Raw genomic sequence first — 22,449 nt, forward strand, 5'->3', positions numbered from 1 at the left:
CTGGTTCCACGCCGCGATCGGGAAAAGCGAGCCGATTGCGGAATTAGAAGTAGGTTTATGGAAATACCGTAGAATTTATTAGAACTCGGCTCTCGTACATTAATCACTTCCGTTTACATGCCGCGAATCGAATTCGCAGCGGTCCGTACCACGTGCTCGCCGTCGGTCGATCATGGTCCAAGCGGCAGAGATACAACGCTCGCGGAAAAACACGCGAGGAGTTTTAAGATCGACCGTAGCGCGCAGAGGCGAATTAACTGGTAGATTGTCGGTCGGATCGGCCAGTCGATTTCACGCGGTTTTCGATAAATACGTGTTATATCGGCCGGCGATTCTCAGGCCGACACCTTTATCGGTTATTATCGGCGCCGCACGTTCCCGTTGTTTTTATTTCAACCGCGATAAAATTAACATGCAAAACCGATACGCGGGCCGGAGTTCTCGCTTTCACCGGGTTCCCGGTGGCGTGGCCCCGCCGCGTTTCGATATTTTAATTCAGCTTCGGTGTTCATTAACGCCGGTGTTAATCAGTATTTCTGCCGGCCGGCGAGGAGAGAGAGAGAGAGAGAGAGAGAAAAAAGAAACAGCTGAAAACAGCAAGAGAACCACGCGAGCAATCTGTCTTCCGTTTTTTGCATCCGTGTAGAACGTCGGTGATCGATAACGAACAATGTACCCATTAATCGCGGCGTCTGCCCAAGAAACCACGCGTCCCGGATAGTTCTTGTTACGTTCGATCGCGCCGAATCGATTTCGATAATCTCCTCTTAACCGATTCGAACTCCTCTCTCGCCCGTTCGATATTCGGCACTAATTACGCCGGGAACTTTCACTAGCAGAGAAACGGTTCAATCAAGCTAATGGCTTCAATCCTCGGACGACTATTCGTAGATACTTACTATCGCGATCGATCCGCCATTTACATGTCGGTTATTAAAATTACAGTCGTTTTCGTTACAGTCTGTTCACGTTGCCATCCACTCTCGCGAAATTTATGGGACAATCCGATTAGCGCGCGCTTCGTTAATCTCGGCGAGCTCTCCCGAAATGGCTGCCAAACTTTATAACAGTACCGTCTTCGTTGTTAATAACAGTAACGAGTAAATTTCAAATGAATCTGAGTAGGAGCTAATGATAACAACGTAAAAGCTACTTCGAATCTGTAATTATGCGTATCGCTGTATTAAAGAAGCCTAAACGTTGCTGTTTAGAACTAACCCAGCAAAACGAAGGTAGAGAATGCTATGGGATTCGAGAAGGAAAAGAACACGATTTCTGCAAAGCCGAGCAGGTATGTCAAAACATAAACGATGCAGAGTGTCAGAAGAGAAAATGACGGTATAGATAAGTCTATGCGGAAGCAATAAATCAGTCACAGGGGGGCCATTCTCAGGGGTGATTAACCCTAAGGGTGGACGAATATAGATATATATGATAGAGAGAAAGGATGAAGATTGAAAAATTAAAATACTGGTCAGATCGCATCGATTCTTCCAATCGTAGTGTTAAATTGCTGATAGCCACGAATAAAAAGGGTCGGCAAGGGAAAGGGGTTAGAGGAGCGTCGAGTCGAGGGCGGAAACCGCAAAACCACAAACGTTCTCCGCTTCGCGTCCATCGGACAATCATATCATTACCTTCTGCGGTCCCGTCAGTCTGACACCTCGTTTCGACCCGTCATTTGTCATCGACGTTGCACTTTGCTGCACCGCGACCGCTTAAGGAACGTGCACTTAAAACGCAGCACCATTCATACGGGCCCCGTAATCTGCCGGCTTTCCTGATTGCGCGGGAAACCGACCGCGCCAGGCGATTTTTACCATAGAAACGCAATCGGGCTCTCGAATTCCCCGTAATTTTTCGAATTCCTCGAATACCGGTACACGCCAATTACGCGCGGTCCTACAAATTTCGCTGGACGCGTTGCTCTCCCGGCTTAACGAGCCCTCGACGTTCGCGTCTTAATGAAGACAAGTAACGAGGGACGGTGGATTATCAAACCGAAAACGAAAGTGGAAACGTTTCTTTTAATTAAAAAATATTTATGCGGACACGTTAGCGTTTCGGTAAGTATGTAACGCTCCGCGTCGCTAATTAGTCCACGCCGCTGCGTGCATTAATTTTTGTTGAATATTCGATTCGTTGTTCCCTTCGTTTTTAGTGCCGCCTCTGCTTTTGTGTTTGTGTTTGCGTATGCGGTGCGTGTGTGCGCAATCATGTGGGCATTTATAGCTGCTTAAAACACGTCGCTCCGTTGCCCGCGACGTAATCGGAATCGATGTCATCAATCTTTGAAGAACCTGCCTCAGATTGCTGATGTATCGCGCGAATACATCAACGTCTGAAATCCATTACGTATTCAACTAAAACAAATAATCGATTAAATCTGCTTTAATTACCAGATATTCGTAAAACGGGTATATCGCGGGCGACAAGTCGGTTCCCTTGTTTTCCTCGCCTGATGTCTCGACGACCGTCTTCCGATGAATCTTTCGCGTGTTTCGCATCTTGAACAACGTTACCTAAAATACTCAAACGCGGTAAAGGATATTTTCTTAATAATATGACATAGTTACTGCTGATTTTTGTTAGTTTTTACAATGGATTTTTATATGCGAGGTCTTATCAACTAGTATAATAAATAAAATTCATATTTTAACAACACTTATAAATTAAATTATGATTATAAAATAAAACTATTAAATATGGAGGTCTGAAGGCCAATTTACCTTCAATTTGTATATACCTTCAATACGTGTATACTACTGTACACTTATGAATAATGAATTAAAAATTAAAAGAAATTAAAATTAACGTTTATGAATAATGAATTCTGATAATATAAATATAATTTGAGGAATATAAATTCTAATATTGTTGTGCATTTCAAAAAGGAATTCTTGAATTTTGTATTCCATTAACTTTTAGACCGGCTTCTTACAGAACTACCTAATAAAAAACGAACAAAAATAATGTTGCACACGGATGTTAAATTAACCAACAGCATACCGTCTTTTTCCGTACAAAACGGTACCGCTTACCGCTTTTGGGTGTCTCTGATCCCATACTGCGCCGGCAGATGCAACCGAACGCATAAAATGTTCCATAGAGAAAACCGAGTTTGGAAAGGGCTACGGGGGTTGGCGGGGCGAGGTCCACGGTTCGTCGGCAAAGAGGAAGGGGGGAGAGGGGGCAGCAGCGGAGGGCAAGGGAGGGTTTTTTGTCGAGTCCGTTAGCTCGGCTCGATTCGCAGAGAGTCGTTGCTCGTGGCGGCCACGTCAATTTGTCGAAATTCGTTCCGAATCGTTTTATGTCTGCCACACCGCGAGACGCGACCCGCTACCATGCGTACACAACGCCCCGGCCCCCATAGCGCTACCACACAACCTCCGAGCGAGTCCCGGTTCCCGAACCGTTTCTTCGATGATTCGTCTCGAGACCTCTAAGGACACATAAACATTTCTTTCGCGCCGCGAAGAACGATTTTCGAAGGCCGGCCAATTCTTTTTTAGTCCCGCTGCATCGCCACCGCGAAATCGCTCGGTTCCCCCCACCTCCGGGGGCATTATTTTCGTTAATTTGACGATTATACGGGCCCGCGGCGGTCGATTAATTAACGCGGCTCACCGTGCGGCGAGACGAAAAAATTGTTCATGCATTCCGCCGCATTTTACTCCGCTCGAGTTTCATTCCGTATGAAACGATTCTCTTATCGAGCCAAAAGGTATTGGACAGTTTCGCGGCGTTATCGATTTCGACTTGTCCGGCATTGAATTTACTGTCGTCGCACGATTTCGGGTATCGTGCCGGTGACTCACGAGGAATCTCTATGTATTCCTGAGTGATTAGTTTGTAAGAACCTGGGTACTCTTGATTTTTTTTATTAAATCTAGCACCAGTATTTCTAATTCTGAAATTGTTTGGAACCACCTGAGCATTTCTGATTTTACAGTTTGACAATTTAACAATTCAACCGGTATCTAATCTTCGAATTTGATTCGTTCGTGAACACTTTAAGTATGCCTGATTTCTCGATTCAATCTGTTCATTAGCACCTGAATATTTCTGACGTCTTAATTTAATTTATTCGCAAGTACTTCAGCATTCCTGACTTTCGAGTCCAATTTGTAATCGCCTCGGTTATTAAAATAGAATATACAATGACAAAGATTATATTATTTTAAGAGTTCTCGAAGATTCTGATCAGCGAACGAATCGCCAAAACAACATTTTTTCCCGATGAATCGACGCGCTGTGCCGCCACCGACAAATGAATTATAACGCGTTCGCTTTTCGAGTGGCTCGGTCGAGGTTCGCTTACTTTAAATCACAAGTGTAGTCCCCTAGTTGCAGCGTGGTTGCACCAGCACCGGCTAATCTTATCTTATCCGGTGATCCTCCTAATACCGCGGCAACCGTGGCCCGTGTGTAACACGCGTTCGCTCGGCCGCGGTACAAACGTCTACAAAATATTCTCGCGTCTTTTTAATAAAATCCTCTTTTCGATTCGGACCGAATAATCGCCAATTACTTGCGCGTACCATGCCAGTGCAATTTTGATTACCGTATCGTTGGATGAACTCGTGGGCTGGCAGCCACAAAACACGATTGCACGTACATTGTTACAATAATAACGGACTACAATGTTGCCGGAGTTACACGGGTAATTAATTAGCCTCTACGGGATTCCAGAGCTTGTATCTGTTTCGTTCTATGGTTACATGATGATCCAAAACCGTTAGACAAAAGACGATACGTGCTGGAAATTTCAGTCGGTTCGCAAAGCGAAGGAAAATAATAAATTGTTCGTACATTTAATAATACTTATTGTACGGTATAATCTTGGTCACTGCTTGCGACGTCTTGTCAGCGCGGTGGTAATTTTCAACGAACATTTTTGATAAATATACGTCTCGAAAGGAATATCTCAAAGTATTGAAACTTTAAATGACATTATCGGACTGAAATTTCCGGTAAACACTAATTAGTTTCTTAGTGTTCGCGACGTCGCGAATGTATTCGTCGATAACGTGTATTCTACCTTCGATCTACGTTGTGTCAAGTAATCTATGAACATGTAAATTTGCAGAAAGTTGTTAACAACGATTCTCGGAAACGCGAACGTTTTGAGAAATTATTTTATTAACCGGCCGGCCTCGGTGGCACGATCTCGACAAATGGCAACGTATGAGAAATGAAATTAAGGGCAACGAACGTGGAATTCGATCGACAAATTGGTGGCCGCGGGAATGATTGCTTGCCGTCGGACCGCGGCAGGTTGGTCCCAAGGTTCGGAAGGCTAGAAGCAAACATTCGCGTCCTTTTTCGGTAGAAATCTCCGCACCGGTCGTTCACTAAATAAGTAAAAATCAATCGCGCGTCCGATATGATTAATTACAATCGTTCGACAACAATAATCAAGTTTACCTTGGTAATCGAGGCCGCCGTTCTTGTTTCAAGAAAGGCACATTGATACCTCCGCACAGGGATGTTCCAAATATGCAGCGAGACATTTCAAGAGACAGTAAATCTGTTAACCTGGTTTCACAATAATAACCCGACTGTGGATTTTTGTACAAAATCAAAATTAATTCTAAAAAGCAGTAGCCAGTTAGAGATTTTTTTCTTCTTTTAACAATCTTAATAAGATCAGAATAATCTGTCGAATTTTTCTAGTAATATTTTTGCTCAGTTTGATCAGGAATGTATAAAATTTGCAGTACAGTAATAACAGCTTGATGTTTTTGAGGACATAGAAAAACTGATTCGCCGATGGAACTACGATGCAAAATATCAATGCGAGTGTTCGGGGCTCTTTAGTTGTTGAAATTCGAGATGCACTAATAACGAGGTTAGTCCACGCATACAGATACAGAAACCCAAAGGACTGGATCGCGCTCAGCTGTTCCAAATGACCTAGTAACCTATTCCAGCCTAGGAGTGCACATGGTTTACGACGAGGCCTCAATTGAGCTCTGACCCCGTCATAAACCTTTCGCAAAAAGATAGCGCGAACCTATCTACATTCACGGAAGCATTTTGCATTGCGCGGCAAGCCATCCGTCGTCCTCATATTTTCCAGTATTGTTCTGCATAATTGATAGGGTTGACGGTGATCTCTACTCGTTACGAGTCGCAAGTGCATCGTCCCAGTGACTCCAGGCATTATTCGTAGTTCTTTCACCGTCAAAAGCTTCTAATTTATACTTTCTGGCTGTTCAACTGAACAATGCAGAAATGAAAATTGAATTACCGTTAAACTTACGCGCAAAAGGACGACAATGCTGCCGTTTACCATTTTTATTACAATAATATTATTATAAACTTCACAACATTTACAGTAAACGTTTTATCCATTTCCATTCAAAATTTAATCGAAGTGCAAAAATGACGAACGTTACTAAACGGTCATTTTTGAACGAGACGTCTGACCTATCAGTGGTTCACTCATCTACTATAAAAGAGTCTGGAAATTGAAAATCAATGCCCGCGCTTATCCATTACACCTTCATAATTCTCGGTGGGACTCGCAAAAAGTAATAACGTTGGGAAAGTAATTGATCCGATCATTCACTGTTAATTCGATTAAGTAAAATACTTAAATTTGATAAAATGTCCGAGGTTACTGGCGGTCGAATAGTTTGAACGCGGGTACCATTTCTGCGAACGTTTATCGAGGCAGCGGTATCCTCGCAACTGGTTAAGATATTATTGGAACGGCACACACTGCATCGACGTTAGAACGTTTCAAGTTTCGTTCGGCGTCCCCCTTGAAACGTTTCAACGTACACCTGCGACAGACTGTACGCTTTAACCATATCCGCGTATCTCTTTATTCCCCGATGCGAGAGGTATCTCGAGGATCTCGCGTATCTTCTAATCGGCGGGCAATTAAAGCCTCAGAATCCACAGAATGCTGCTGCGAAGGGGATAACGCCGGGCAATTTATTTCTCTGGCCGCGGAGGACACGTTTCTTCTTCGAACAAACGGATCCCGTTCGCTGGCGCTCGCCGTTTCCTCCGCGCATCCGCGTCTTTGACCGTGTTTTAATCAACGATATCGCCGGCCGACTGCCGGATAAACCGCCTCGAAGACGAATTCCCGTGTCCGTAGTTCAGTTTAGAAACTCGCGACGCTTTTCGTTTGCACCGCGATACTTGATATCGATATATGAATTACACGGTTCTCCGCATCTCTGACTGTTCTTTTTTTTGTTACAGACACCCCCTGTTCCCGCTTCTCGCGCTAATCTTCGAGAAGTGCGAGCTCGCAACGTGTACGCCGCGCGAGCCTGGTGTCGCCGGCGGAGACGTATGCTCGTCCGAGAGCTTCAACGAGGACATCGCTGTCTTCTCCAAACAGGTAAGGCTGCGTGACACGGTTTCCTTTGATCTCTTGGCTTCGATCGGGATTTTCGGTCGAACGATTCTCGAACGCGCGCGCGGTTGCTCGCGTCAGTTATTTACAGCGGAGGGCAAGAGATCGTGAGACGAACAGGGAAATGTCTCTTTAGATAAGTGGAACAACGAATTTGCAATTTCTAATAACAGGAATTTACTCCGATGGAAGGAGTAACATTGAACAATTGCTATATACACCGTCTCCTTATGTACTGAAAGTATTACTGTATAACCTTGAGAAGATGGAATTGACCTCTACAGATTTCTCCATTTTTATTGTAATATACGCTTGAACTAAGAAATTGATTGAATCATTTCCAATGAACGAGTCTTCGCAATTTGAACAATTTTAATAGAGAAAAGGGGAGAACGGTCATTTCGACCGGTTTGGTAGGTTCAGCGTTAATTATAGTAGAGAGAGAAATGGCACAACATTGTGTGGCTGTTAATGAAACGAGCAAACGTTGATTAATCAGTGTATGACTTTAAAGTTATAGTGATTTATAGAGTACTAAATCAAGTATGCAAAGTAAAGAGAGTGGGTAAAATTCGACAAGCATTTCAGTGGATATCAAGTAAAAATTAACCCTTTGCACTCGAGTGGTAACTGAGGCACCACTGGAACGTATTCATATCACGTTCTAAAATTATTTTTACATTATCAAATGAAAAAGTATGTTAATTTCTAACATTTCCAAAAAATCATGTCGTCCAATTTGAAAAAAGTTATTCCGTTTCAAATTGCAAGGTGCGACGATCGCTGCTCGAAGCGCTCACGGAAAACCGACGAGAGGCTGGAGCGATTTCTCGGGTACGAGAACCGAATAATCCCCGGGCTCGCGTCGAATTCGCTGTCAGGGCCGAGAATAGGAATCCTCGAGGATCGGTTCGCAATACAGAGCCGGAAGAAGACGGCTCGCTCGCGTCGGGAGAGTCCCCTTTCTTCGTTCGGCTCGTCTTTTTCTTTTCTTCTCTCACTTCTCGCTCTCCCCGGGCAGCTCACCTGAGGCGAGTCCTCCCAAGGACACGCGTAGGTAACCGGAGAACCTATACGCGAGCCATGCGCCGCGAAACGATTCGGCTCTTTTAAAAACCCACCGTTTCGCCGTCTGCTCTATACCTAAACAGTGCCCGGGTGGATCGTTTCGGGAGCACGTTTTCACAGGTATATATACCACCTCTGTGAACACCGGCGTAGTTTCCTCGTTTACCTTCCATGGAACCGGATCGGCGGCCGCGCGGCGACTCGTCGCTTCAAAGAATTGATCGATTTTTCAGCCGTGCGCGCCGTGCCGGTTTTCACGTGATCGCGGAACGATTTCACCCGTGGAACAGGCATCCGGCGTTCACCGCGCGAGTGCGCGCGCGCGCGTGCACAAAGAACCGAGTTCTAGCCCGACAGGACGGACGATAAAAATGTTGCCTTGGTGGGCTCTTTGCGCGGCTAGTCGATGCAAACGAATGCAGCACATTTAGATTGAGGGATATCTGCGGCTGCGGGTATCGCGGAGGTAAATACCCGGCCGTGCTCGTTCCCCTGGTTATCTTCGCATAAAATTGTACCACGGCGACCGGGCTCTCCCTTTTGGCCGTCTAATTGCCCGATTCTTATTAACCCTGCGAAGACTAAGCGGAATTATCTGCACGCATAAACATTTATTGTCGGTCCTCCTTTTGGGAAACTAACATCGTCGGAACGACTTCTCACTACCGATCCCGAAGACGCGAATTCCGCACCTTGTTCAGCGGTCGATGCAGCAACTTCAATTCGAAGGCAAGAAGTCGTTAATGTTCGTCTAATTACTAAACTACGGATTCTTTATGCAGAATAAAAATTGTCTGCATCGGTTATAAGACGTAGAACACAATCGCGTGTTTCGTTATTTTTCTTGAATCATTTTAATACATGAACGTTCTTACTTTTTTCAATGTTGTCATTGCTTTTAATTATACCTACTCGTCGTTTTCATAAATTCATAGAAACCGTGATTTACTGATTTTCTATCTTACACGTCTGAAACGGAACCGTTCGATTCCGACTTAGCGTATACAAGCAATTAAAGTAGTGATATCTCGAAGCAAGTTGCATAATTTCAATTTAATTAACCAGTTCGCTGTTGTATTCTTTTTGAATGGTGTGCAAGTCGCTGTAATTACGTTGTACGTGTCACGTTTTACTTAAATGTAACATTTTTATATGATAGGTAATTATCGATAATTATAGATACGTAATTAAAGATAGTTGCTTTCGTCGTGTCTATCCGTTACAACGAGTCTACTCATCGAAGACGGCAAACTGGTTAAATTAAAATTGCAAAATAACGTTGTACGGCATCAACGGCATCAACGGCATCTTCGACATTCTTTCGTGTTGCGAATCTTGATAAAATAGATTAGCTTGCAAATGAATTCGAATTTTTCAGTTCGCGTCGATAATTCGGTCACCCACATACACACGGCTGTGACGAGGCGGCCGAAGCGCGTTCGTAGAAGAAATTAATTCGCACGAGTCAGCCGACGGCGGTATCGCTGATACTAGAGATACCGATGTCCTTTATTTGCAGATCGTATAATTAGCAACAACGATCCTGTATCGCGTGAAATCGAGCCGAACGCGAGATGCGCGCGATTCGCGTCGGAATAAAATTTAAAAGACCACGGAGCCGTTAAACAAGGCAGCGTTTTTATCGCGAGAAAGTTCCGCGTCGAATGGGCTCTAAGCGCGCGGGTAGACGAAAAAGGAGCAAGAAACCAGTTTACCGATAGTTTGCCACGTGTTCGGCGCTAGAGTGAAACAACACGCTGGCAGCGATCATCAACGGAGGATCAGCGCGGGCTCCGATTGCCGATCGTGAACGGCACAAAAGTCATTTGCGATCAGGTGTCCAGGAAATATAAAGAAACGGCAACCTGTTCGCGCGGCCGTTGAAACAGCCGCAATGAAGACGCGCGTCGACGTCTCGTAGCCGGGGGAAATCTCTCTCTCTCTCTCTCTGTCGATCCCTTTTCTGCGTTTTCTTTCCTCGAGACCGGGCTCTAAAGCGATTCCGGCCGATCGTAATATCTAAATATAGAGCATCGGTAACACAGTAGCAACTGCTTCCAACACCGCAATGCCAAGATAACGATAAGAGTTAAGCCTTGGCGCGAGGTACGATAAGACAGCAGAGGTTGGTGGTCCGCGGCTCAATTTGAACGCATCGCACGTTTGATAGATTCCAGAAATTGAACGGCGGCACGGTGCGCGTCGCTTGACGCCACCAAACCGATCCGGATGGATCGTGAAACAGATCGAATAACAATGACTGGACGTATTCGGGGCGCAGACTCTTTCGTTCAGCTGCCCAAATTTTTCACTGTCCGTTGTCTTAATTTCTTTTTTATTCGGTTACTCTATTCTATTGTTTATGTTTATTTTACGCGAATGACACTCGATTACTTTACAATCGAACAAAAATGAATTTGAATAAGATTCCGTTCGAATAAGAATTTATTCGTGGAGAAATTCATCCGGACAATGATCGATTCGAATAAAGATAATAGATAGATTTAGTTCTTTTTTCATAGTTCATTGATTTATTCCTTCCATATTCCTTTCCTTAAAAACATTCAAGAATAATTATTTAGAGAATTATTTCCGATGTTATTCGAATAAAATATTCGAGTATAGATTATTATTTTAGATGAACGTTCGAGAAAATTCGAACAATGCCCGTCTCACATAGAATCGTTTCTTGATCGGTTGCACTACGAATTCGGACCCACCCTACGTCTATGATTAGATCCTCGACAGATCGGCGTCTCAAAGATCTGACGCCGAATGAAAATATCGATTGGCTGCGCCGATATCTCCTAGAGCGTATACGACTCGTTGGTTTATTTTCGTGCCGAGGGATTTTTCTGCAGGCAAATCGGTAGTTTCGACCATTGCGACTCTCTCGCGATCATTCTCGTTACGCCGCTTGCACGTTCTATTATTTATCCGCGCGGGCATGTCGACATTATGCCGCGAGACAACTCCGCGAACCGTTCGCAGAGAGTCCGTTAGAATTGCGAAATTGACATGACATTTGCATCTTAATAAGGCGCATAGGATTACCGTGTGCACGGGGCTCTCCGTTGTAGGATAAAGAAGGACACCCGACTGCTTCGCGACGGTTTTCTCTAGCCGGGCTGCGTATCGCAACGTAGTAAATCGCGATGGCAGACAGTCTGTTCCCTTTTGCCAGCTGCCTTTTTACGCGGACCTCGTATATCACCCGCATTATCGATGCAATTCATTTCTGTTGCCGCTAACGAGTCGCGCGAGCCGACGATGAAACATCGCCTCGCGCGCGCGATTATCGTCCGCGAGGATCGTCTCCGGGACAGGGATCCTTCGGAGCGCGCGGCCAGGAAGTGTCACCGGGCGTTAATTCTCAGATTACCGCGCGACCCTCGAGCGGGTAAACAAATTGTCGGAGGGGACGCCCCCTGTGTTACAATGCATCTTGATCGAGGGTGTCGCGGCGGTGAGCGCGCTCTGTTTTATTTTTCTTCGCGCCCATTCGGAAACGCGCGTTGTCCTCGGGACGATTCGCGGACGGATTACATTCTGGATTATCGGGGGGTATCTGCGCCACGCGATCCTGTCTGCCACCGTTGAAACGTTAAAACGCCGACTTAATTGGGTCAAGGGACGCGAGGGTTCGCTTGCAGCGCTTCGAAGCGCGTGAAAATAATTGACGAAGCGCCGACGTAAACGCGGGAATAAAAAAACCTATAAGCAGGAAAGGCATCAGACACGCAAGATAACAGAGCGCCCGAAAATAGAAATCACATTTGCATTTCGTGTTTTTGGAATAATTGTTAATATCGATCTTTAGCAATGTCTACAGTTTTAAGTTGACGTAACTTCATTTGCATGTCACGCGACGTTCTACATTCTTTTATTTCTGCGGTTTACGTTTGTTACGTTGAACTTTTGTCCTCTTACTTCAAGAAATAAATAATACAAATAAATATTGTTTAATAAATGCAAGATATTAACGCTAACCATACCGTGCGTTACAAGAAACTCGTCTGTGTAGTTTTATACAAATTACAGTATTGAATTTATTTAGATTTTTGCTCATTTTTATATTAATGTATGTTTCGATGAATAAATTTACTAAATGGTTTTCGATGTCTATATAATTTAAAAAATCGTGGAATAAGAATTGTCAAACCTGATATACATATCTCTCTATGTAAAGATAACTTTTGCACAAAACAACTTTAATAGAAAAGAAGTTTAAAAAAATGACTTCCGTGCAAATATGTATATTCATTTTGGTTTTAGCTGTGTACATATAGTTGAAAAATTCTAACGGGCAATATAGGCTAATAATTCTGAAGAACATTTATTCACGTTGGGAGAATAAAGGCAATGATTTTTCTGGAAATATATTAATGAATTTTTATTAAAATAAATATTTTTCTTCCATATCTGAGTCAAAAATGTTTAGTATATAAGTTTAGACTTGGTGGTAGGTAAACTTGAAATTCCTTCTACCAAAGGTATTTCAATTCCACCAAAGGTAAACACAAGCGAGAGTTATATTCTGTGTATAAATTTGCAACACGTCTGTCCAAAGGAGATTTAACAGGAGAAGATCTAAACTAGATCAACTAGAAGATCTCAAAGAAGAAATCAAAAGAAAAGCACGACGAATGCGGGGTAAAAATTCGACGGAACACTCTTCTAATCATGTTCTCGTGGAGATTTAGCAAGAATGATCCCTGTGAGTAGCGGATGACGGACCTCGAAAAGCTAAACAGGTGACAATCCTCTTGCGGCGATTTGGGATGCGTGTCGGCTTCATTGGAGCCCCTTTACACCCCGTGGATGGTGGATTGGTCGTCGCAGGGCCGTGATCGCGACAAAAGGGACGGGCGCGCGCGAGATCCGGATTATTCCGCGTTTAATTTTTGGTCGGACGCATGCGCCTCGGCCAGGTAACGCATGCGTGGCCTCAGCCGCGGCGTGACCACCACCGCCGTCGAATCGTGAGAAGCGGCGAACCATGCCAGGAGGGGGCAGAAGGGGTGCAGGCCGGAGCCGGTGGAGCGGTGCTCATTTTCTGCCATTGTAAATTGATCTATTCAATGGGGCCCGGCATTATCCCGTGCGGTCCACGCATCGTGTGCCCTATGGGGCCCGATACATTCCACGCAAGCCCCGTCTCCGCTCCCTTTTTGCGCGCTGCCCCGACTCTGCCTCTCTTTCTCTCTTTTTCTCTCTCTCTTTCTCTCTCTCTCTCTCTTTTCCCTCTCTGTCTCTATTTCTCTCTCTCTCTCTCTCACTTTCTCTGTCTCTGTCTCTCTGTCGGGCTCCGTCTGTTTCGACTGGCAGCGACGTAGCAGCGCGCGCTGCGCCCCGCTGCGCCACGTTACGCGCGCATTGTTGTGCCCTTTTTTACCAGATGGATCGGCCGTCCCAGTTTTCGTGCCCATCGGCAGGCACTCCGCTGCGAAAATTTCGCTTTCGTCGGCGTCCCGGCGCGCCGCGTTGCGCTCCGTCGAGCCTAAATTAATCGGCCGCCTCGAAAAGAGCATCCACGCTCTTTTGTGCCGATCCGATGTTTTTCAAGGGTTCTCCTGCTGGCTAGGTGGACGCGAGCCAGTGGAATCGCCTTGTTCGGCGTTGCATCCTCGATGCAAATCCACGTGGACTTCCACGCGTGTGCCCCTTTACGGAGCCGCACTCCATCTTCTTCTGTCCCGTGAAATTTGAATGCGACGGAGAACGGGTTCACGGGATCACGAAAAAAGTAGTATCCTCGCATGACGGATACCTTGTTCGCCATGTAGCATTTCATCCCCTGCGGAATCGCGTGCTGTCTGGACTGACACGTGGTCAAAGACTCGCAGCGTGCAATGATTTGAACACCAAGGACAGTAGGCGAGATCATAGTGATCATAAACAGATAATTCTAATAGTATGAGTTATGTTTTGTCTCCTCTAGAGTAGTATAGTTGACTATTGTAATCAATTGCTGTTTGGTTCATCTATATTTTTTAACGAAAAAATTTTATTAGTCTTATTTGATAAAGTTAATTATTCCCGAAAACAAAGCAGAGGCACAGTAATTGATCACTCCACATCACCCGCTCCACTAACTTATATATTCTTCTACTATAGCTTGCTATAGTGTAAAGGTTTAAAGGCCCGTCCAAAAATTGCGACCTCCGACAAAGATGTCTGGCACATCGCGCTCCAGAAATTCGTTCTACAGGTTCCCCGATGTCCCCACGGGGGCATCGTGCAACTTTCTTCTCCATTTGTTCCGTTCTAGCCTTTGAGCCGCCACTGGCCAATAGAATATAACCGTCGACCGTTATGGAGGTTCGAAAGCGGAAAACGTAGGCGTGTGTATAGCCCATTCGACGGAATTCCGCGCGTCCAGCCCGGCAGAGAGCGAGCTTTGAAAGGAGACGAGCGGCGAAGGACCCGTTGGGATTTATTGGTGCAATTAGAATGCACCTCCGGGGGCATTAAACCCTTGTAAAACGTTGGCCCCCACACTGACAACCTGACTAATAGGACCGCGAGAGACGGCCGTGTCCTCCGCGCACGCTACCTGCTTTTCCACCTCGAAGGTGTGGACACGCTGTTGCCTATGAATCCACGCGCTCGCCTTTTTCTGCGCGCGCGAACGCGCGAGTTGTCTGCCCGGTTCGGAGTACGCCTGCGATTTATGGCTTTTACACGATTCTTATTTGTCACGAGAATCTACGATGAACTACTTCGAACAATATACGGTTTTATTAATTTTCTTTCGCCTCGGGTATGCGGTAATTTCTTCGCACGCATTTTCTAAAGCCATTTTTAACTCATTTGTCAACTCGAATGACTGATGGGGAGATCCTTCTATCTTCGATAACGATCATGTTTATTCTTCTCTTTTTACGCACTTCTCTAACTTCTTTTTTCCGTGACGGTAGTCATAACAATGTTGATGCATTTCATTCCGCCCCTTTGTGCAATTCGCTAATTGTAATTCGTTTTTTTATCGCTTTTCATTTCTGAGCTAGAAGGAGATCGAAATGTGTACAAACAATATTAAGAGAAAGAATGCTAAAAGAGAAAGAGTGCTTTTTATAAGGAGGGTCAGAGATTCCTCCGCACCCTGGATTTAATCTAGTACTAATTTGATAGGCTGGCTTGTATGCTGAAATAGGCGAAGTAAAACAACTGTGTAGCCTGATATTTCGCTGGGCTTAATACGATCAACTAAAAACGTAATAACAGGGGAAATGATTAATGATGCATTTGATCGGCGCGGTTGCAATATAAACTATCAGGTGAGAAGTTATTAGGTGAGAGGCCGCGATTTTCCATATTTCTTGCCGCTAAGTAGCGCTCGATTTAGAGCGAAAATGGAACGAAAAGAGATACCTGTCCCCAGCCGCGCAAGGTAGAGAGCGCAAAGAAGCGCAACAGCCGGATTATCATAATCGCGATAACGACGGGCCGGCCGCGCCGACGACCGTTTCGACGCTCGGCGAGAAGCGTGATCGCGAAGTCGATGTATCCCGGTTTACCGCCACCCGATTTCACCGACGAGAAAGTTTCGATTCGATTGTCCGTCGCGAGCGTCGACGGTTTCACGAATCTCGAAGCGCGGCCGAGGGGGGAAAAATTTAATAGACCACCGGTTTATTGGCCGGTTTATTGGTCGCTCGCGAATCGATGCAATTAAACGCGATTACAGAGAATTCCGCGGCAGGTTGAACGATCCAGAACCCGATACCGGGCTATCGGTGCCTCTCGCGAACCCTGCTCTCTGCTCGATTCGAGGCTAATTAACGAAACGAAACCGAGCGAAGCTCGCGCCGAGGAGTTACCCGTGGAGCCCGTTCCGCTCGAGCTTATCCACCGGCGAGCGAGCCACCACGGCGGCGGACCGGTTTTCTTCGTCGCGTTGCTCCTCGTTGTCGTCGACGAATTGTCTGTCCGCTGACCTGTCCGGCTGCTGCCGATCGTCTTCTCCCTCTTCTCTCACCTGGCTCTGCCCGCGCCGAAACTATGCACCGAAATCGCGCGATCCTCCAATCGTTATCTCTCCTGTTCGCTGCCATCCATGGCCTCAACGCTGGCTGGCCACCACGTCGGTCATGCATGTATCTGGACGACGCTGTTCTTCGATCAAATGCAGGAAGGTGTCGTGACATATTCTAACCAGAGTATGACACTATAGGAATTGTTTCCAATCAATTTTTATCTATTAATTATCGATTTGATTTCGTTTTAGTCAAATTTTCTATCTGTATAACAATTGCATTGTTATAATTATTTTTTTATTCGAGTCATTCTAAATTTTTTTATTAGGATAATTCTCCATTTTTTATTTGAATAAGTTATTCGAATAGAGATTCCGAAATTTTTCGGATAAGTATAACGAGTATAACTAAATAAATTCAAGCTTAGAGATCTAAGTAATCCACCCTTTGCTCCCTTTCTCCTTCGAACGGGACTCGTCACTCTAATTTTTTTGTAATTTACCCGTAACATTTCATTCACTGTCCAACGGTTCATGTTATTGCATCATGTTATTGCATCGTTAGCTCGCGGTTTAAGATGTGTCATAATTACACTGCCGATCGTTATGCATTTACAGCTGCTAAAGATCCTCGGAGAAGAACGGAATAGTCATTCGACTGAAATTTTATCCTTCTTAATATAGTAATTATCGACTCGGAACCATCGGGGTAGCGAATGAAGTTGTATTTTATGTGGAGCTAAAGTTACTTGATTTTAAGAACGAGAATTTGCATAGGCGTCCACGAGACGATTAGAATATTATACGACTTGTTAAGGAACTACGAGAGTGATCATTGACAAAGAAGGTGTCGAAATATCGAAAAATACCAGGAGCAAAATAAAATGCGTAGTTTTTAGTATCCTTGGCTTGTTGCATTTCATAAATTTCATGAATTTCATACATTTTAAAAGATCACGATTATATCCCTTTTGAAAATTGCAGCCGCTGAACGACACGGACTCGTGGCATCAATGCCACTTTTCGTTGCGTCTCAGGCTTCGGGCTTCGCTACCCTAAACAATTGCTTCGTACACTTGCAATTCGATTAGGCGTCGAAGAATTAAGGAATATATTCTCCATTATCGATCGCCAAGTTATTAGCATCTGAATTGAATGGACCCAGCTGTCCATAGGATCCGAACCCGTATTCGATGCACGAATATCTTCACTCGTTGCTGCAAGAATGCGCCGTGTGCTTTACCCTAACTGTAGAATGCCATCTGCAATGGGCATTCCCGCGGGCACCAATTACGCCACCCTCCACCGTCATAAACGAAAAATTTCCCTTTACAACACCGGTCGCATCGGGCCCGGCGAATCGGTCGACTCCGTCGTCGGCATCGTCGTCGGTCGCGCGTCCTATCCGTCTTGTTTTACGACCGGTCGACGGCGTGGGTCACCAAGGACGCAGGTATCGGAAAAGTCAAGGTTCCCCCCGGTGGAAGTCAACTATAACGTTCCAGAGTTTCGAACCATCGGAACACGCTCGTAGCAACAACCGAAGCGGCCACCGGTTCGACAGGCTGTTGTATTGTTTTATAGCGTGCTTTCCCGGCCTGGAGGAAAGTACCATTCCGCCTCTATTTCCACGGGGCGATCCGGCACCTCGGGCCCGGAGGATGCCGTAAAGTTTACAGGGCACGCAATTCGTTTTACTGCGAGGAGACAAAATCCTCCGCGTCTCGGAGATGCTCTTCGGGAATACTCTTCGGGGCTGTGCCTGCGAACGTTGCGATAAATGACCATTTTATAATAGGCGCGCAAAGATCGTACATTGTTTCATCCTACTCGTAGCAGATTAAATTATTATTTTAGACCTCGAATTAATAGTTTTACGATACGACCACTCGTTAAAGCTATATAAATATAATTATACATACGTGAATGATATAAACTGTGTAATTGTTGTATATAAAAATATATACAAATTATACAATCATAGATAATATAAATATTTAAATATTATAAAATAAGTTCGGTATCAAATTCGTGATTAGTATGGGACTGGTACATTTTAAGCACTGATTTCTGTCTACATAGTTAACGTAATTAATGTATTATTAATCATTACGTACGCCATTAGTATATTGCGGTTGCTTATGCGGAAATAAAAGTTGTCTCCATTAATTATAAGATGCAGGAACTACATAGACATTTAAATCTTTTCTTAATAAACGTAGCAAGTTGGCAAAAACACGATACCTTCAAATTCTTCAACCGTGTTTGTTATTTCGCATAGATTTATAAAATCCGCAGTCTAGTCATTACTCTAAGTAAATATTCGGGAAAAAGGATACATATTACGGAAGATATATGGTATTTCCTGGCATGACCCCTTTCCATCTAGAATAGTCACTCGTCCCATTGTACAGCGCACCTTGGCTTCGCGAGCCGTTTCATACCGATTCGGCGGAGCCTGGTGTACGGAGGGATTATATAATTTCCGCGAGCATCGGGAAGCGAACCGAAAGGAGAGAGAGAGAGGGCTTGTAGCAACATCGGCGGAAGCCAGCTGCTTCGTATATCTCTCGGCAGGATCGTCGCGCGCGGCACGATCTCCTCTGCATTAGACGGCTCGTCCTAAACAGACGCGAGGCGGGTGCCCGGAACGAGAGCATTCTCTAAATATTATCGCACAATATTTTTACCCCGCCGGATAAGTTACACGTATACCCGACCACCTCCGCCACCGTGATCCCCGAAGACCAGCACTCCTGTCCCTCCCGTCGCTATTTGTTTTCCCGCGGCGCTGCTCTGTCTCCAGTTTTTTCTTCCGTTTCGAAAATTCCGCTTCTTCTTCTTCTCGCGCCGGATTTATTTTTACGCCGGCGAGAGGCGATCGGAATTCGGCCGGCCAGCCCGGAAGAAGCCGAGAATCCCGAACACGAAAATGTATTTTCGCTCCATTCACGCGGAGCCGAGCGCGATAAATATGGACGATCTGGAATATTTAATCGGGAGTATCGTAGCATTAATGGCGTTTCTATTGCTTTATACATATGCATGGGCTCAATTAGCTGTCACTCGGGGCGCCCCTGGCCTGTTCAACATCTAATCGGCGCGATACGCCGCGCTCGGGGCCGCTATCGGGACTTTCACGTGTCTGTAATCGTCTTTCCGGAAAAATTAGTGGCCGGGTGTCGACAGAGAGCCCATTTTCTTTTTTTACCGAGATCGCGGCCCCGGGTTACTCCGCGACGGAAGTGGGATTTAGTTCGACCGGCTGAGAAACTTTAAACTGGACAGTTCGATCGCTCGATATCACGTTCGGAACGAATGACGCGAGAGAATTCGGTTTCCCCGAAAGGCTGTCGCGTTCCACTGGAATAGCTGACCTTTTGAATCAGCTCTCTGAATCATCGAAACTTCGGGATGCAGAGGAAGTTTTTGTAGCCGGGAGTCGCGAGACTGGTTGGAACGAAATTCCGTGGAAGAATTTATAAGATGAAATGCAAAAAAGCTCTGTCGTTGCAGCTAGTCGTTAATTTATTCATATTTTATTACGGACACTGGCGATTACACTGGTGAATTAAGGAGTAACTTTTTTTTCGCTACGCTTGAGCGCTGTAATGGGCGATACTCGCGACATACTAAAATGAAATACTGTTACAGTATTATCGACTTATTAAGATTATTCCAAATCGGATAAAAAAGTGTAGCTTGCTGTAGAATTACTGAAATACTTTTTTCAAATTTAGTTACTGTTATTAATAAAAGAAATAAAAGAAATTACGTTCTTTAAACCTTTTTTATCCGAGCTTAAGACGAAAATATAAAAATTGTGTTTTACACATCGTGGCAACTTATGCTGAACATTTTACTGAAATTCATTGGGAACAACGTCATCATACTTCGATAAAATGTTCAGAATGCGTATAAGTCACCGAGATCCGAAAAAACAATTTTAAAAATTTTCGTATAGTCTCACAACAAATACAAAAGTTTCTAAGTAATAGCAATACCAAGAAAATAAATATTTTAATAATTGCACGGTAAACTAGTACCTTTAACATGACTGAAAAATTCAAGTAATTTAGTCCAGTTTTAAAAAGGTTACGTCACTTTAAAAAGTGTCCGAATACTATTTTACCCTTTTTATCTTTCTGACGTAATTTCCAATTTTTATTTTACACACGCGGTCTAACGATCTTCTACATGGAACTCTGCACTTCTTGAACTTTAGACACTGCTCCGCAGCTCTTTAATGTTTTCTGGCGGGTTAACGTAACCTCGGAATCGCAGGGAGCGACAGAAAGATCCTGACGCGAATGGAAACGATACTACGATGGTTTGGGTGGAGAGCAAAACGCGGAGACGGGTCTGCTTACAATTTGTAATCGACGTGGCTACCTGCACGCTCAGGGATCGGCGAAAAAGCACGGTGACAGGACCCTGCAAGAACTAGTTCCCCCCTACGAAGAGTTGACAGTATTTTTGTGCGGCGTACGAGAGACGCCTTCATTACCTATACACCCGATGCGAGCGAGAGGAACTCCCATTCAGAATTCAGACTCATGAATACGCGCCGGGTCCCGTTCTCAGAAATCGCGGCTCTGTTTCGTGCGCCGAGTCTCTTCGGGGTCCAACAGCAGAAGCAGCAGCAGCAGCAGCAGCCCCCTTACCATCGAAGATCGTAATTCGATTTTTGCTTTTGACTCGTTCTTTGGGGTGGGATTGCTTTTTGCCGGCGCGGCTCCCTTGAATATTCTAGCCGTCACCGGAGGAATTGAGACCAGAACGGTTCTTCTATCTGTTATTGGCGACGCTGGACTTCGAAGCAACGAGATCTGTTTTTTTGGATCGCCCGGAAACGGTCGGATGTTTATTAACTCTTTGTACGCGAGTGGCTACTTCGAAACGCCGCTGAAAATTTCTATATCACATTCTGTAATAATTTTGACATTGTCATATTTAGTTTATATGAGTCGATAGGCTGATTTTTATACGAACAAAGTGCTGCAAATCGAATGAAATGATTTAGAACTGTGATAGCTTCGAGTGCAAAGGGTAAATTCTCTTGTCACACCATGAAACAAGAGGCACTAAAAATGATAAAAAGTGCCGTTTTATAAATGCTCATAAAATTAAAAATAAAGAAAACTACCTAGATAATTAATAGAACATTTGGGTGACATAACATGGTACGTTATATTTCCTTCTGATTAATTATTAAGACAGCTGTTGTTTTCTTAATTTACTGATGGAAATAAACTAATTATTGATGGAAATAATTATAAATCATTCTCATTAATTTTTTTACAACTGATTACTTGTCTGAGAGTAATTGTCAATCGTTGTTAACGGTAATATTTCAATCACTGACTACGATTAATGATTGAAAGGCATGTAATCGTTGACCGCGATCAACGATTAACGGTAGCAATCGAATCGTTAGTCGTCGATTGATTTCTTGCCCAATTTTGTACACTTATCGGCAAAGTAATTCCGTGCAACGGTTAAAATATAGCTGCCTACGTGAAAATTAATTCGTAGGGGTTCTAACCACGTCGGGGATCACCGGCGTGCCGAGATAACCGAGAGCGATCGTTTCGATTTGTTTTTCGGAGAAACTGGTTCCCGCGGAACAGGATTATTCAGTATTTATAAAGCTGTTCGTATCGGCATTAATCTTCAATTAGATGCCAGCGCTTGATAGACAAGGACTAAGTGACACTAACACACGCTCCGCCTAACTCTTAATGCATCGGCGACTCGATTAATGCTAATTCATGCAAATTGACCCGTCATAGAAGCATAATCTACGGAATCGATACAAAAACCTCCCAACGAATAATGAATTTATTCACCCGAAGTTCAAGAACAGTCTGAAGACAAACTCCATAGAGCGACCGGCGGATTCTGCGCCGGGGAAAATTACAATCGCGTTTACGACCGCTGAAAAAGAGCTTCGCAGCCGATTCCTTGGACTGTCGTTCACTGGTTCCGCGCAAGGTCGTCGCTTTTCAGCTGTCGAATCTCACGT

General features: G+C 44.6%; 1 protein-coding gene across 7 annotated transcripts in view; it reads left to right on the forward strand.

Annotated features, from left to right (window-relative positions):
* Positions 1 to 22,449, forward strand: part of Hth (Meis homeobox homothorax) — a 570,441-nt gene that overhangs the window by 20,937 nt on the left and 527,055 nt on the right. For all 7 annotated transcript variants that reach the window (XM_078179825.1, XM_078179826.1, XM_078179828.1 and 4 more), the window contains exon 3: positions 7,222 to 7,363. In XM_078179825.1, coding sequence (XP_078035951.1) covers positions 7,222 to 7,363 — 142 coding nt within the window. The remainder of the gene's footprint in view (positions 1 to 7,221; positions 7,364 to 22,449) is intronic.

This window comes from Augochlora pura, chromosome 4 (assembly GCF_028453695.1).
Source record: "Augochlora pura isolate Apur16 chromosome 4, APUR_v2.2.1, whole genome shotgun sequence".
Classification (NCBI taxonomy): Eukaryota; Metazoa; Arthropoda; class Insecta; order Hymenoptera; family Halictidae; genus Augochlora; species Augochlora pura.